At 42.9% G+C, this 18,540-nt stretch overlaps 1 protein-coding gene across 2 annotated transcripts in view; it reads left to right on the top strand.

The window, feature by feature from the left end:
* Positions 1–18,540, top strand: part of ANXA7 (annexin A7) — a 52,558-nt gene that overhangs the window by 31,556 nt on the left and 2,462 nt on the right. For both annotated transcript variants that reach the window (XM_075841491.1, XM_075841492.1), the window contains 5 exons: positions 7,692–7,805; positions 8,124–8,294; positions 9,240–9,410; positions 11,385–11,460; positions 12,395–12,507. In XM_075841491.1, the coding sequence (XP_075697606.1) occupies positions 7,692–7,805; positions 8,124–8,294; positions 9,240–9,410; positions 11,385–11,460; positions 12,395–12,507 (645 nt within the window). The remainder of the gene's footprint in view (positions 1–7,691; positions 7,806–8,123; positions 8,295–9,239; positions 9,411–11,384; positions 11,461–12,394; positions 12,508–18,540) is intronic.

Here is an 18,540-nt window from a genome sequence, read left to right on the forward strand (position 1 = left end):
TCCCGAACCACGACGTAATAGCACGTCCTGGTGTGGGGGGTGATGTATGGAGCGGGCTCACCTGCTGAGCCCGCTCCATTCGCTGGGGGTGTCAGCTGTGTATTACAGCTGACATCCGGGACTAACGGCCAGGACTAGCGATCGCGCTGTTCCTAGCTCTTTAACCCCTTCAATGCCGCTGTCAATTGCCCGCAGCATCTAAGGCATTAGGTAGAGGGGGGCACCACCCTCCAACAGCTCATCGGCCCCCCCCCCTGCAACACTATAGCGGGGTGCCGATGGTGGCCCCCAGGTCTACCTTCTCTCTGCCTCTTAAGTTGTGCTTCTGGCAGGGCTTAACGGAAGCCTGTGAAAATGACAATAAACTGCAAAACATTAGTATTGCGTTGTATTGTATCAGCGATCTAAAGATCATTGGTTCATGTCCCCGAGGGGGACTAATAGTGTGTTTAAAAAAAAAAAACACAAAAAACCTTTTCCCATTTTTAAAGTAATGTTAAAAAATAAGCAAAATTGGTATCACCACATCCGTAAAAGTCCAAACTATTGCAATATAACATAACATTTATTTATCCTGCACGTTGAACACAGTAAAAAATAGTTTAAAGCGCCGTTTTTTGCCCACTTTATCTCCCACAAATTAACGGGGGGAAAATAATCATGGCTCTCAGAATACGGCGACAAAAATTTTTTTTTATTTTTAACAATTAGATTCTTCCTTGTAAAAGTAATAAAACATACAAACACAATATAAATTTATCGCCGTAATCGTATTGACCATGCCACTTTTCCACACACTGAACGCCGTAAAAATGAACCCCCCCCCAAAAGATTGAGGAATCGCTGTTTTGTTTTTTTTCTATTTCACCCCACAATATTTCCAGTTTACCAATTTCCCTAATTTCAGTTTCCCCATACATCATATGGTACAATAAATGGTGCCATGAAAAACAACTCGTCCCATAAAAAACAAGCCCTCATATGGTGTTGGACTGAAAAATAAAAAAAGTTATGGCTTTTGGAAGGTGGGTAGGAAAAAATGAAAATCGGAAATATGGCTATGGCGAGAAGGGGTTAAGATTTCTGGTTGTCTTGCTCATCCGGAACAATATTTGAATACAGGTAGGGTAGAAATCAGTAGTAAAATTTGCTTAGGCAATTTCTACGCAAATTATGAAGAGATCATTTTGGCTACTGTGCCTGCTATAGAGCATTCAGTTGTGGTGCTGTTAGGCCTTGTTCACGGAGTGCACCTTTTGCTTGCGTGTTTTTTCAAGCGAAAAACGGAATTAGGTCCAGCAGAGCAGACCTATAAAGCCTTCCTACATGTAAATTATTATTTTTTTCATTTATTCTGTTTAGGTTCTGTTCCTCGTTTTACCTTGAAAAATACTGGCAAAATCTGTAACAAATCTCTACTGTGTGTGAACACAGCCTTTTAGGGTGCAGTCATGAGATTTCTTAGTTATGAGTCTGGTGTATTCGTGAGGAGAGCGCTCCACTCATTATTACCCCGGACTTCTAATCACAAGTCCATTGTATTCTAGGATCGCTAGATTTCCGTTTTTTTTTTTTCATGGAAACCATTGTGCTGCGCTATTGTTTCTATGAATAAAATCGAGACCTAGCGTCCGGAAGCAAACTGGAACCAAAAACATACCATTGAAATCAATGGTATTGCAAACTGAAACAATACTTCCCATTTGTCTTTCTGTGCGTCTGATGGAAGGCCATCGCTGATGTAAACAGTCCCTTAGCCCAGCGGCACTATATATAATTTTTCTCGTTGGGGGACACAGACTTGGACTTCAAGACGGGGTGAGTATAACCCCCCCCCCCCCCCCCCACACTTTTTTTTTTTTTTTCTTCTAGCGCTGCTACAAACTGGCTGTCAGACACTCCCAACAGGGCTACTCTGTATCCAACATCTGTCGTGGTCTCCCCCTGCCATTTTCTAGCAGCGGGCTGTCATTTTCTCTGTATGGGCGGGATTCTGCTCCTAGCCAGTAATTGGTACATGACTGTCATGTGACCAGCGGCAAGCAATCGACGTATGCTGATGGGGCGGTCCCACCTCTCCTGCTCTCAGCTTCTCATAGACTAGCCGGGGACACAGTATAAAGGACCTCTTGCAGGGAGATTCTGCTGGTGCTAGGATCGCTCTGTCCACTCTACGAACGGGGAGGATCTGCCTTTTGGCACCCCTCCGAGTGCTTTCATTCCCCCCATCAGATACTGAGCCAGTAAATCACAGTGAATGGGGAAATATCCAGAACATCCTAGGTAACCCAGGAGGCCATTACAACTTTCCTCTCGCAGTACCTTATGTGGATTCAAATTCTCTAGTCTTTCTCCCAGTTGTTACTGAGGAACTAGATGACCCCTACACTGCCATGTCAGACACCAAAGGAGAATCCTCCTATTGGACTGCTGCATAGAGTCCTTTGCCAGGTCCTGCTGATCTTTGCCGTTTTCCCCCCTACAGGGAGCCGGCACTCTGCGACGAGGCACTCCAAATTTCTCTTCGCTTTTGCATGAGAGTTTGAGGCCATTTCCTTTACCCAGTTTCACACCCGCCCGCTTCAGAGGCGATCCCCAGCTACTCTGGACTGCTGAATACGACTTCTCCAGACAATCTGACAGTCCCTCCAATGGTGGCTGTCTTCCCCGCTGCTCCCTCGGGGACTATCATTTCTCCTGTTTCACTGGCAGGTCCTCCCCATGGATGCCAGCCTTTGGGGTTGGGGTGGTGCCATCCGGAATCTCACGGCCCGAGGCCTCTAGTCTCACCAGAAATCCAACGTTCCCATCAACATTCTGGAACGGAGGGGCAATCTTACTCTTTCTCTGGACGACTCTTCTGGCCGGCGGCTCAGTCGGAGTCCAGACAGACAATGTCACGGCAGTTGCCTTCCTCAATCACCAAGGTAGGATGCAGAGTTTGGCAGCAATGGTGGAAGCATTCAAGAGTGGATGCAGCGTTATGTTCCTTCTCTCGGCAGTCCACATTCCTGGGGTCAACAGTTTGGTCACAGATTATGTCGCAAACAGGTTTAAAGTGGGCCCTTCATCATAAGAAATCTAGACATATATTCGAGCAGAATGAGCATCCCACAGCATGTAATGAAAAAAGTAATAATTTTAGTATTGAAAAGATTAGAAATTACGCACCTATAAAAATGACATACGGAAATGATCATACAATAAGGAGGAGTCACACAGTTGTAAACCAGACCCAGAACAGCCCAACAGATTTAAATAGTAAAAGCTATATGTATACAAGAAAATGTAGGGATAAATGTCCCCTATACTGGAAGTAAATTGTAGTAAGTGTCAGAGTGTACGTGAATTACACTTAGAAAAATAAGGAACTGACAAAGTATACAAATAATTGCTTTAACCATAAATTAATAAAAGTTTGGCTGACTGGTACCCTCCCGACGCGTGTTTCAGGGTCTCCAGTTTTAATCTGGGGGTGGCGATAGGTAGGAATTGTGGTGTTTGAAGGGTAACTAAACGTTCAACAAACGTGTGACATGTCATAAGTTTTGATTGGTGGGAGTCTGAGCACTGAGACCCCCACCAATCGCTAAAACAAAGCGGCAGAAGCGAGCGGCTTTGTTTCTGTTTGGCTTTTCCAGGAATCTATGTAACGGTGTACGGGCTCATAGAAAGTCTGAGCCCGTAGACCGCTACATCGGCTTTCCGGAGAAACCCGAACAGAAACTAAGCAGCTCCGTGCTCACACGAGCTCCTCTGCCGCTTCGTTTTAGTGTTTGGTGGGGGCTCAGTGCTCGGACCCCCACAAATCAAAACTTCTGACATGTCACTATGACACGTCAGGAGTATTTAAAGGGTAACTAAACGTTCAACAAACTTTTGTTTGCTGGTTGGATCGTCTGGCTCACTTTATCTGGCACACCTCTGCTCCATGCTCTAACAGGAGTATTTAAACACCATTATTCCTACCTATCCCCACCCCCAGATGAAGGCTTCAGACACTGAAGCATGCGTCGTGAGGGTACCAGTCAGACAAACTTTTATTCATTTATGGGTAAGCAATCATTTGTATACTTTCAGTTCCTTGTTTTTCTGCGAGTAATTCACGTACTACTGGTAAACTCTTTCTGACACTGGTTATTACGAATTGCTTCCTGTTAAGTATAGGGGATATTTATCCCTACATATTCTTGTATACATATAGCTTTATTTGATTATTCTAATCTGTTGGGCTGTTCTGGGTCTGGTTTACAACTGAGACTCCTCCTTATTGTATGATCATTTGTGTATGATCATTTTTCTATGTGTGGAATTTTTAATCCTTTGAATAATAAAATGTTGTACTTTTTTCATTACATGGCGTGTGTGATGTTTGTTCTGCTCTAATATAGGTCTATATAGTGCAGAATGCATCTCTGAAACATGAAAAGTAACTCATGCTGTAACTTCTGCAAACAGCCCCATTTAACATGTGTGTTCACCAAGGTCATTGGGAGCTGTTTCTTTTTGGTTCCATTATCACAAGGTGTTCAAACAAATTTGTTCCAGTTAGGGCACGCCGGATGTGGACTTGGTGATATCTTAATTCAATTGCCAGGTTCCCCTCCACATATTCCGGTCTTGGCATCCCGAGGAATATGCAGTAGTCTCTGGTGGCCCCATGGGATCAGTTCATCATGATTTTACCTGCATGTCCTTCTGCCCAAGCTCCTGAAAAAAACATGGACATCTGGGTGTTGTCAATGCGGGTGTCCCTACAGTCTGCCCAATCAGTGATGGCTTTGTAGGAACGCACCCCATTAATAAAGGAAATAGTAACACCCAGCTGTCAGTTTATTCATACAGTTCCAGGAGGCATAGAGAGTTTTAAGAAAAGATGCTCCGGTATTATAATTTCATGGGGAGTACAAGTAATTACTAAAATATACATGTCAGAGTTGACAGATCAGATTTAAACACTTTTTCTTTTTTTTTTATGCTGCACTAGTATCCCACCAAAAACATTTTATGTATATATTTTTTGCAGTATTTCAGAGGTTTTCATTTTGCTCACTATTGAAACATTGGGAACAGTTTAACCCCTTGGTGTCATGTGACCTAACTATGTCACAGCCACCAAGGATGAGACTATAGCGGGCTCACAGACTGAAGCCTCACTGCAAGCGCCGGGATCGGAGATAACTACATAGATGCATTTAAGGCGTTTAAAGGGGGGGGGGGGGGGTGGACCATTCTGTCGTGGCAGGCTGTGGGCCTATTGAGGGCCCCTAGGTCTGCCATCTTTCTGCTCCTGTTTAGCCAGTAAATAGAACAATGAACTGCAGTACGTTGGTATTACAATATATTGTACCAGCGATCAAACAATCACTTGTTCAAGTTAAATAATAATGTACAAAAAAGAAAAATGTTAAAGGCTTTTGTTTTTTTAGGGGCAACTTTTTTTATTTTTTTTTAAATAAACCGGTCAGTGTGTTTTAATTTAAATTTTGTTTTTGTTAAAAATTCATTTTACTTTTTTAGATACAGCTGCTCTGTATACACAGCAGCTGTATCTTTCATTTTGACCTGAATTTGTCAGTCCTGCAGACCTGACGGGTTCAACATCAGCGGGTCCTGCGTGTCTGACACGCAGGATGCACCTGTAATCTGAGACACGCATAACCCGCTGACCTGTCGGGTACAGGATTTAGAGCTACATACAGCTGCTCTGTATACAGAACACAAAGCAGCTGTACTAAAGTAAAACCAATTACCAAACACTTGACATGTTTAAAAAAAAAAAAAAAGCCCATGATTAACTTATATAAATATATTAATGGCACATACAAAAAATATGGTGAAATCCTGTACCATGTAAAACCCCCTCAAAAAACAAGGGGGCACTCCTTCCTTCTGGAGAAAGAAAGGTTCAACCTGCAGAGGCGACAAGCCTTCTTTACTGTGAGAACTCTGAATCTATGGAATAGTCACCGCAGGAGCCGTCACAGCAGGGACAGTAGATGGCTTTAAAAAAGGCTTAGATAATTTCCTAAACAAAAAAATATTAGCTCCTATGTGTAGAAATTTTTCCCTTCCCCTTTCCCATCCCTTGGTTGAACTTGGACATGTCTCTTTTTTTCCAACCGTACAAACTATGTAAAAAGGTTTACATAGCCTTTAAGTTTAAATAAAAACACAACAATTTTCCACCTAAAGGAAAAGTAAATATAATTGTTATCGCTATTAAAATATCTTGTTGTGTTTTACCTGCCAGATGAACATCGTAGGGAAAAAAAATAATTCGCAATTGTATTGATCTGCAGAATAATGTTAACATGTGTTTTGTTTTTTTTTACGGCATGGTGTATACCATAACAACAAAACTTAAAAAAACAGGAAAAATCAATTTATGTTTTTTTTTTTTTTTTTTTTTAATTCCTCTTCATAAACAATTTTTATGCAGTTTCCCAGTACATTATACAGTACTTTTAAATGGTGACATTAAAAACAACCACTTGTCCCACAAAATAACAAGCCCCCATGTCGACGGAAAAATAAGTTATGGCTTTTGATGGGCGGGGAAGAAAAAAACTAAAATAAAACACAGAAAAATGGTTGCAGCACAAAGGGGTTAATTACCAGCATAGAAAATAATTTGCGAGATGCTGCTTCCATATTATAGGGCATCACAATTAAGATTAACCACTGTTACTGTACCATGATTATGCCAAACGTGTGTGCCGTTGGTTGTGGTAATAAGGCCTTACTTTAAAAGGGATTTCATACATAGAATTGGCTTTCTAACGCTGCCTGACATGCCGACGCGCGGTTTGTATATCACGGACTGTACACGGTCGTGTGCATGAGGCCGAACTATGTAGATGTAATATCTGCTTGTTGAAGTGTTTATGAATTGTTAGGGTATGTTCAGACGCCTATTTTCGGCTGTTTTTCGGGCCATAAACGTCCGAAAAATCGGCAGCAGAACGCCTCCAAACATCTGCCCATTCAATGGGAAAAACGTTGTTCTCTTCCGACAGGCCGTTTTTTTTACGCTTCCGTTTTGAAAAACTGCAGCGAAAAAGGTGCAGGTCACTTCTTGGGCCGTTTTTGGAGCCGTTTTTCATGGACTATAGAAAACGGCTCCAAAAACGGCCATAATAACCGGGAAAGGGAAAACCGCTCCGGATTTTCAGACGTTTTTGAGTTTGCATGTGAACATACCCTTAGGCCCCTTGCACACGACCGTATTTTTCATCCACCCGTAAATACTGTCCATCAATACGAATTGGTAGTAATTTTATAGTCCGTAAATCATCCATATATACAGAAGCGTGTCCGTAAATATGGTCCGTAGTGCATCGGTATTTCCGGATCCGCAAAAAAAACAAAAAACGGAGGGATCTTGGGCAATCCCCTGGCGTTGCATAGCAAAGCTTCCGTAATTACGGACAGCTACGGATGCACATCCGTAGCTGTCCGTAATTACGGATGCGCCCATAGACTTCTATGGGGAGTCCGTGCCGTAATTACAGACGAAAAATAGGGTGTTATATAATTTCTACGGCACAGACACCCATCTGTAAAAATACGGAAAGGTGTCCGTAGCCCATAGAAATGAATCTGTATTTACGGATGAAAAATACGGTCGTGATGGGGTCTTAAGGTGTGATTTTTCAACTTCGTTGTTCTGTTTTTTGTTTTTTTTTAAGGATTTGATTAAAGATTTGAAGTCTGAACTAAGTGGCAACGTTGAAGAACTTATCATCGCACTCTTCATGCCTCCAACATATTATGATGCTTGGAGTGTGCACAATGCCATGAAGGTAACATTAGTGTGAAAAAATGGCAATGCCTACATGACAAATTTACATTGTAGCATTCCTAGAAAATGTGATAAAGTGGTAAGGGCTGGGCGGAACTCGTCTTATTTCACAGTTATGACAAAGCGATCCTGAACGAGCCATTGTGTATCCAACTTTACTGATGTCAGGTATAAGCCACTTGTGGCCTTCCATTTGATTAACACAAAGTAGGCATCATGGGGACATCATGTCTGGCAAACATGTATATTTTATTATTTTTATTGGGATTCTATATCGGTTTAAAGTAGCATTATTTACACTTTTTTTTTTTTTTTTTAGGGTGCAGGAACAAAAGAAGGTGTGCTCATTGAGATCCTGTGCACCAGGACGAACAGTGAAATCAGGAACATTGTTGCATGTTACAAGTCAGAGTTTGGGCGAGATATTGAGAAGGATATCCGATCTGATACCTCTGGTCATTTTGAGAGGCTTCTTGTGTCTATGTGCCAGGTAAGCCGATTAAGGCTCACAATGCTTTTCTTTTAGATTCTAAATTATTTTTTGCTACTGTCTGCAAAAGAGATAAATAAGCTAAAGTAGCAGTACTTACCTAGCCTATTCCCTGGCGATCCAGCAGGTACGCTCCAACTGCACAATTCGTTTAAAGGGGGGTTCTCTCATTGGCTGCATCGGTCACCTGCTCCGTGCATGTAAGCCATCATTGTGAGTGCCGTCGGAGGGTCAGCAGTGGATCGCCGGGGTAAATGATAGATAAGTACTGGTACTTTTTGCTAATTCATCTCATTTGCAGCCATTACCCAAAAACTAAAATCAGAACCCGGATAATGCCTCTATGTTTCGGTGTATTCCAGCTTGCCTATTGGAAACATTGCTGTACATAAATCCATAGTAGTATAATTTTTTATACCAACCATTTTTAATTAGTGTCTGTTCGATTTACAGTTGACTGACATACTTAACATTGCAGCCCTATCCATTTCAATCCAAACATAATCCATGTATGTCAGAAATATGGAATTCTGAGAATTAAGCCGAAGGAGCATTGATCTGCCCCACCCTTTTAATTTTAAAAATGTATGTGGGTCTTGACTCATTGACCGCTATTATTCTCTTTTTATAGACATTAACACGAGAAGATGTACGATTAATTTTTTTTTTTTTTTAACAATTCTTGTTTTGGGATAAACACACCTGGTAATTTATTGTAGTTTTACCTGGATCATGAGGCCTGAATCTAAATTGCATTGAAATGTTTGTTTGCGAAGTTGAAAAGGGACGGTCAAGATTCAAGTCAACACCTGAATTGGTTGCTTACCTAGTATGGATTGAAGAAACTTTGATCCAGATCCTTTTTACCTGAGACTTTCACTCACCACCTTTTCAAGTAATTTTTATTAGCTGCCGTTTTCTAACAGGTTTCTTATATTTCTTCAGGGAAATAGAGATGAAAATCAGAATGTGAACATGCAACAAGCTGAACAAGATGCCCAGCGTCTTTACCAAGCTGGGGAAGGAAAATTAGGCACGGATGAGTCTTCCTTTAATTTGGTGCTGGCTAGTCGCAGCTTCCCACATTTGAAGGCTGTGGCTGAAGCGTACGCCAGGGTAAGTACATTTAATCATAAGCAAACCTAACACGCGTCTCCACAAATAAACTGGGAAATGCTCATAATTAATCAGATTAACCCCTTAACGTATTGTCTTCATAGTTATCAACACATCACCGCAACGGGCAGAATCAAAGATCATTTTTATTACGCCTGTGTAACCCCTTAGATGCCGAGGTCATAAGCAACTATGGCATCTAAGGCGTTAGAAAGAGCGGTCAGACCCCTCTGACAGCCCATCACCTACCACAATGCGATCGCATGGTGCCAATGGTTGTCATGGCAGCCTGGGGGCCTAATGAAGGCCCCCGGGTCTGCCATCTTTGTTCTTATATTAAGCCCCGCCTGAGGCCTTAATAGAAGCCTGTCAAAATCACGCTATACTGCATTACACAAGTAGTGCAGTTTATAGTTCAAGCGATCGCAGCTTCAAGTATCATAGGAAAACCTTGAAAAATAAAGAAAGTTCTTTGTTTTTGTTTTTTAAAATGTCCAAAAAGAAAACTCCTCCTTCTTCCTCTTCCTCACAGAGGCAGAGTGAAGGCAGCCCTGGGGGCCTTCATTAGGCCCCTGAGCTGCCATAACAACCGTAGTCACCCCCCCCCCCCCGATCTCACTGCGGGGGAGGGGGGCGATTAGCTGTCAGAGGCTCCCCTCTTTACAATGCCTCAGATGTTGCGGTCGTGATTGACCGCAGCATTTGAGGGGTTAAACAGCCAGGAACAGCGCAATCGCTTCTCCTGGCTGTTGGTCCCGGATGTCTGCTGTAAAATACAGCCGACACCCGCATTATATAAAAGCGCGCTCAGTGCATAATCGCGCTCCAAACATCACCCGCCACACACGGACGTAAAAACACGTCCGGTTGCACGAAGGGGTTAAGACCGTAGCAATAAATCTCCCCCAATGTGTATTAGGCCGCTCTTTATCAAGCCCAAATCATACCCCTTAGATTATGCACCATTGATAATAGCACTCCTATTCCAATTCACATATGTTGTGTTTAAATGTACAACATTTAAAAGGCATTAGCCCATAATACATTTTTAGAATCCTTAAAGAGGCTCTGCCACTAGTTTATAAGAGCCCGATCTCCTACCTACTCTGAAAAGCGCTGTAATGTAGTTATAATTCATTTTATGCTAATTTTGTTCTGAATGCCCGTATTTTTTTAAACTTTTGACCAAGTGGGCGTTGCGGAGAGAAGTGTATGACGCTGACCAATCAGCGTCATACACTTCACACATGGTCACTTATTGGTCAGCGTCATACACTTCACTTTACAACTCCGACTTGCTCAAAAGTAAAAACAAAAACGCCCAGTTGGGCATTCAAAACAAATTTGCATAAAATGAAAAATCATAACTCCGTCAAAAATTAACGTTTTAAAAAAACACAACTTCTCTACATTACAGCGTCTTTCAGATTAGGTGGGAGATAGGGCACTTATAAACTGGTGGCAGAGCCTCTTTAATAAATTGTAAAAGAATTGTATCTGGCAGCTGCTTGTAACTGAAAACTGTACGGGAACTGGTCAGTTGAAATCTTTGGATGCCCCAGATGGCGGAGACCCACTTTTATTCTTATTACAAGTTTTTAAAGGGATTTTCCCCACAATCAACTTTTAATAACGCCTGTGAATGCCTAAAATGCAATATTGCCCCAGAAATGTAACTTCTATGCCACTGTAATAAGTAGAGTGGATTTTTGACTCTTCATTCTCATTTGTTAAAAAGAAACACTGCATACTTGTCATCCAGTTTGTGGTGCAGTCCCAGGAAAAAACTGGACTATTGACAAGTAGTGCAGGGTTTCTGCAAATCGCGGGACGTTTGTAAGCAGTTCTGACCAGAACTGCTCACAAATGTCCCGCGATTTGTGATTTAAATGTTGGCACTATATGCACATTATCTACTATTAAGATTCTTATTACATGTTGCATTAATGGATATTATTTAATGGTCTCTTACAGGTTTCAAAGCGCGACTTACGAAGTGCAATAGGAAGAGAATTTTCTGGTTATATAGAAGATGGTTTACTGGCAATTCGTAAGTTTGGGGAGATATACAACTAATGAAATTGATCTTTTAATAGGTCATAGACACATGTGGGAAGGTCAATTTTGGAAGTCTAGCCTTTGTGTCCCGAAATCAGTTATTCAAGATCAAAGAGCACTCAAACGCCTTTGGCACTGCCTAGAGATTTCTATTACAGCATGTCTGACCAAATATTTTAAGTACATTGTCACTGATTAGAATGGCCTCTTGGCACAAATACATTGAAACCTATCCCCCTATATATTACGCAGTTTTCTGGCATATATACATTTAAAAAAATATGGCATTTCTGATGACCCTGTGCCGGTTTTTCTGTTGCAAACTGAAGTGTTGGGAAACACCTGATCTGACCTGGTGTTTTCCAACTATGACATGAATAAATCATAATGCACGTAGTCCAGGGGGTGATATTGGTGCACTGTTCATACTGTGATCGTGATCATAAATCTCCTAATATATCACATGTCTAGTAACAGAAGTATGTGATCAGATGCCATAGGGTTTAGCCGCTCTCTATAGCGTTCTTAGTAAACCGTGGCATTTCAAGATTATACTTCAGATATGCAATATATTACAGAATAATTTTCACGAAATTCACCCCTTTTAACAATGATGAACTGATCAGAATTCGGATCACCAGACGCATCCTGATAACCTAATACTTATAACATTACTGTTACTCCCAGAAGTAAAAGTCTCTTATCTTTAGTCTGTATGAAACTGTATCTCTCTCTGTATCTCTATCCAGCCTGATACTGTCTAGACTGAATACAATTGTAGCAACTCTCCGCTATGAATTATTAGGACTACATGGTCTTACTGCCTCCTAAAACATAGTGGCTGGCAAGGTCGGAAGTCCATTTTAGTGCTGCCCTATGTGCTTTCATACAGATGTTCTATAATAATGCTTTGTATCTATTTACAGTGCAGTGTGCCATAAACCGTCCAGCCTATTTTGCTGAGAGGCTTTATAAGTCCATGAAGGGAGCAGGTACCAAAGACTCTACTTTGATCAGGGTCGTTGTAACCCGCAGTGAGGTATGTTTCTGTTAATTGGAACATTTATACAAATACTATTTAATAATCATGGGGAGTGTTTGTAAGTTTCATCTGATGCAGGTTGCACTCTTTTTGAGTAAAGTAGTTGGGCAATTAATGGTACATGCCAGGGGTATTACAAAAAAAATGTGTAAAGTGGCAAAAAAGGGAGCGTCTGGCGCCTTTGCTGCTGGTGAAAATCACGTCTGCGGTATTTTATAGGACTGTTCTGTTTCTTCTCTTGAAATGGGGGGAGGACAATTGTCAGTAAATTAGGTAATCTTGTGGGAAAACCTCCCTTTTATATCAAACATCCTAGCAGGAGTAAAGTAGTATGGAGCGGGCTCAGGAGCTGAGCCATCCGTTTGATGGCCGTTAAAAATGGATCGTTTGCTAGCAGTGGTGCACTCTGGGGGAGGGGGGGTGTTTCCATTTGCCTGGAAACCCCCCTGTGACTAGGGCTCCGTTATTCGTCTTGCCCAGGGAGGCCCTCACAAGGACTCTGATACAATTTGACTGCGCCAGCCAGGCATGGGAACAATTGCTTCCATTCCCCACCATTCGGTGCTTTTTTTGTGATGCAGGTGGCGCGATGACGTCATTGCGCCACTTGCATCGTCTCGCTGGAGCAAGCCTGGTCAGAAGAAAGCAGACCTGCATTGCTGGAGGAGAGGATGTCGCGGGGACAGGTGAGTGCCACAATCTACAGGGGGCAGTGTGTGGCACTATCTACATGGACACATTAACTTACCCAGGCTGGTTAATTGTGCTACATGCTGGATCTCTCTTGGCTACGCTATTTTTTTGCAAGTACCAAACAACTACATTACCCCCTATTCATTCAAGCAGAAAAATTGTGGCAACGCTACATGCTGGCTACACAGTTATTGCAAGCTCCAGCCAGCCACATTTACCCCCCTTATTCAAGTGTAGTGATCGTCCTTGAGCTACATGTGGTACCTCATTAGGCTGTGCAGTTATGCAAGCTCCGGACAATCACAATAACCCCTTCCTAGTGGAGTAGTTGTGTTAAAATTACTCGCTGTATTTGGTCGACGGAGTACATTGCCAGCTCCAGGCAGCCTCTTTAGTTGCTTACACGGCGGAGCAATTGTGCTAACGCTAGTCACTGTATCTCACATGGATAAGTATTTACTGTCCGTAAGCAGGGTTATTGTGCTACTTCTAGCCTGCAGGACTAGAAGTGGCTGTCTCGGGTGGAAGAGACAGCCATCACAAAGGATACCTACCTAGAAGAAGCCGGGGAGAGATCCAACATGGCTCCAGGACCAAGTTGAAGTCCCTAGGAGTTGTGGTATGAATATAAGAGCCAGATAGGCGACCCTCTTGGAGAAAAGCCGGTGCTTTAGGACAGAAATTAAGGCCAAGCCCTGCTGGACAATGGCCAAAAACCTGGCCAACGAAAAGTAGGAAGGAGTCGCTACTCACTAGCGGAAGAAAGACTCCTTGGTCCCGTGGGAAATACGAGGTGGTGATATATCTTCTGGCCTTCAGCACAGCTCTTATGATCTGTTCGGTGAGCCATAAGATCAACAGAACGTATGGTGAACAATTCTGCTATTAACCATAGTAGTGACTCTTAAGAACTGGTGGAAGACTGAACCCTGAGAGAGTAGGTTCTCCCTGAGCGGCAGATGCCAGGGGACGTTGGCAGAAAAAGGATAATGCTGGCATACCACCCATGACTAGGCAAGTCCAGTGTCACCAGGATTGTTGGGATGTCCACTGCCTTGTTCTGCCTTTTAAAAATCCTGGGGTGAAGCGGCAGGAGAGGGAAGATGTACAGTAGATTGAACTGATCCCAGGGATCGACCAAAGTGTTCACCTTCTGGCTTGTGCAGTGAAGGGACCACTCCCTTGTGTCAGACATCTTTACTGAGGAGGTCCTCCATCCAGTAGCCCAGTCTTTGGATGCGGACAGCAGATAAAGCCATAATGTTGCTCTCATAGCCCACAATAGTATACTGGCTTATTCTAACAAAAGTGTAGACTTGTGGTTCCGATCTTGATGGTTAAATCAGGCAACCCAGTGGATTTGTCAAACTGGATGGGATTGAACGCCTCGCTAGCAGGGGGGTCCGGAGAAAAAAAGACCCAGACATAAGCCTGTAGGTCTCAGAACTTGAATTTAAACAGTCACTCCTCAGTTGAACAGGTGTCCCATCTTCTCATGATTGGAAGATTCTCCCTCCATCCCAGAAGGCTGGTGTCCATTCAGAACACAGACTAGTGGAGTGGTCCTGTGGAAGGGCTAGAAAAGGAGAGCCTCCGCTGTGGAACATTTATGTACCACCATGGGGGAGAATAGGCAATGCCGGATATAATATTTAGCAGGCTAGAATTGTCCAAAGAAGTGGGTGGGTGAGTGAGCCAGAGTGAAGGGGAGGGCTTCAATGAAAGGAGGACCCCGGATGACGCTGGAATGAGTACCATGGCTAGAAAGATTATCGGCCTGAAGAGGGAGAAGCACGGATGTCCAGGGTGGTTTTGAAAACTGTCCAGGAAGTGCCTTTACCAGGATGTTGTCCAGGTATGGTATGACCGAAATACTCCTGGTTTGGGAAACTGCCATGGTTGTGGTGAGCGCCTTCCTGGGGACATGAGCAATCGCCAGGACCCCAGGAAAAGCTACGCATTGACAGGTGGGATGGAAGCAAACCTGATGAAGTGCAGGAGGACTGGCCTAGATATTCCCTGTGAAAAGTAAACTTAATCATGGTCCCATTTGCTGGAATGGGACCGGAACTGCAAACCCAGGCACAGCCGATACGGATGTGTACGGCACTACGCCTGGTAAGCTATGAGAAGACCGTGGTGTCTGGTGCCACGGCTGCTTCATTTAGCTGATCTGCAGAGAAACTGGGTATTGGACCCCAACCGATTTTGATTTTGATAGCCCATCCTGATAGGCTGTTGCTGTATGAGGGTTTGTATTTTGTGCGTGTATTTTTTTTTTAATGGCACCACTTTTGTGGTACATATGTACTTACTAACTTTTATATTTACTTTTTTTGGGGGGGGGACGGGACGGGGACTATTCCATAATTTTGTTTTTTTGGGGGAAAAAAAGTATACTTCAGTCACCATACAGTATAAATGAGATTCTATTGGTTATGATTATTAAGGGGATAATAAAATATATAAAAAATGAAGTTTGAAGTTTTTTTTTAAATTTTAGTCCCACTATGGGGGTTGAAATGTGATTCCCCCCCCCCCCCCCTTTTGAGCGACTGCATAACATTGCAATACTCTTCTATTGCAATGTATTATATCAGTAACAAGAAAATGTGTGATACCTTTATGGTAACAATGTTAAGGGTGTTTTGCCATCAGGGGCGTTTATGACATATCCACAGGATATGTCATGAATGTCAGATAGATGCGGGTCCCATCTCAGGGCATCTCGGACACCTCTCTCTAGAACGGGACCCCCTAAACTCCGTTCTACCTCTGCTCTGGCTGATGCCAACCATGAAGAAAAACGGCGTAGCTTGCTGAGCTACGCTGTTTCAGGAAGTCCCATAGAACTGAATGGTAGTTACGGAAACTGCGTAGCTCGTGTACTACGCTGCTTCCATAACTGCCATGCAATTCACTGAAGTGATTAATGAGTAAAACTTATAATTTTTATTAGATAACTCTCTAAAAACGGGTACAATCACCACTGTGAAAAGCGTTATGAGTAGAAAAGACTAAGAAGATGTGTGAAGACATACTGCTGAATCCTGAATGCTATACCATCTTAAAAAGAGAACCCCCACAGCACAATTTAAGAACGAGCTTTTAGACAGCCTTCGTGATGCCAAAAGTAGAGCACTGATTAGTGCTAGTGAGTTCAATGTTTTATTTCCACAATTCCCTACTATGGTGAGTTTTTATAGCTTGCCAAAAATCCATAAGGGGTATCCTCCAATTCGTGGTAGGCCAATTGTATCAGGCATCAATAATCTAACCCAAAATGTGAGCACATATATAGACGTAGTGTTGCGTCCCTTTGTGTTGAGTTTGACAGCTTACGTGCGTGACACCATGGATGTATTGAAACAAATTGATGGTATCACTCTGGAACGAGGTACAATGCTGGCAAGCCTTGATGTAGAGGCATTGTATTCCTCTATTCCGCACGAGCTTGGCTGCCAAGCAGCAGAGTATTTTCTCAAATCACGAGGTACTCAATATGTGGCCCACAATCAACTGGTGTTGCAAATGCTACACTTTGTATTGGAAAAAAATGTATTTGTTTTTGAGGATCGTATTTTTCATCCGCAACGAGGTACGGCAATGGGGAGTCCCACTGCTCCCACATATGCGAACCTGTACCTTGGCTGGTGGGAAGAAACAGTAGTTTTTGGGGAAAATTTTTCCAGTTGGACTTCATCAATAGGTCTCTGGATAAGATATATTGATGACGTATTGTTACTTTGGAATTCCACAGTCGAAGATTTTCATGCCTTTGTGGCAGCTCTGAACAGGAATGATCTAGGGCTGAGATTTACAAGTGAGATTAGTGATCTGGAACTATCATTCCTGGATCTTAAGATCACAAAAACTAAGGAAGGCACAATTCGCACCAAAGTACACCGAAAAGAGACAGCTGTCCCATTGTAAAAAACTGTTTGTTGTTTCATCCCTACTCCCTAAAACGAGGTATCCCCAGAGGCCATTTCATGAGGATACGCCGGAATTGTAGCGCCTTAGATGACTTTGAGCTGCAGTCACAAGATCTTGCTACTAGGTTGAAGGAGAGGGGTTTTCCCAAAGGGGTAGTCAAAAAGGCCTATGAGGTGGCAAGAAATTCTGACAGAACGAGTCTCTTAGTTCCAAGAAAAAGAAAAGAGGAAAAAATTACTAGACTTCTAGGCACCTTTGACTCCAAACAATCAGAGATTATGAAAATACTAAAAAGATACTGGCGTATGCTCAGTGCAGATACAGATTTGGTGGATCAGATCACTCCTCAGCCATCGGTCATGTTCCGAAGGGGTAAGAATATCAGGGACAGAGTGATGCATAGTTGTTTTGATCCTATACCACAAAAAGGAACACGGCTTGATAGGAAGATTCCAGGTACATACAAATGTGGTAGTTGTAGAGCTTGCAACTTTATCCAGAATGGGAGAAAATTCAAAAGTGTCACCACCGAAATCGAGTTTGGTATACGATTTTTTGTGAACTGTAAAACAGCAGGGGTGGTGTATCTTATCACATGTCCATGCCCGCTGAACTATGTGGGTAAAACTGTTTGGCAATTTCGGTGCCGGATTAGAGAACATGTTGGAGATGTGACAAATGAAAGATACTCCCATATGCATGTACATGCTAAACATCAGGGTAGAGCAGAATGCCTAAGATTTCAGGCGTGTTTACACTCCTCTGTAGTCATTTATTTAATTCTGAAATATTGGTAGAAGTTGTCCTTTAATATGGTCAGTATGTACTATTGTAGGAAACACCACCTGCCTACCTATCCACACCTAGTGTGTGTACAGAGGGTTTTGCTAGACTTAGACTAATGGCTGCCAGATTGCAGTGTTGAGCTGGACCACAATCTTCATTCTCACGTCAATATTTTAGCTCCGTCCCTTAGATGGGAGGGCTTTGGGCAGTAATGAGATGCACTCCTTGGTCTCTCTCTGCGCGTTCGGCATGATGATGATGATGATGGTGGTGGTGGACTTCCGGGTACGTCAGATGACGCGCCGGGAGGCACATGACCATACGTCACGGATGACATGGCGACTGTGATTGGCCGTCTTCGAGGCTTTGCCTCAGCCCAAGGGGAGGAGTATTAATTATATTAACTCTGAGTCCGTAGTGAAGCGTGCCGCTGACATCCATGCCAGCACGCTTCCCTGTGTGTAACAGAATAACTGTTACAGATCAATATCACTGGCGCTTCAGCCAGAATGACAAAAACACAGACCCCTGATGAAATAATTTATAGAAACGCGTAGGGTCAGATGAGAGAGGGATTATAGCGCAAGTGACAGTGGTATCGTTGGGCAACCCCAG

This window comes from Rhinoderma darwinii, chromosome 11, assembly GCF_050947455.1.
Source record: "Rhinoderma darwinii isolate aRhiDar2 chromosome 11, aRhiDar2.hap1, whole genome shotgun sequence".
Classification (NCBI taxonomy): Eukaryota; Metazoa; Chordata; class Amphibia; order Anura; family Rhinodermatidae; genus Rhinoderma; species Rhinoderma darwinii.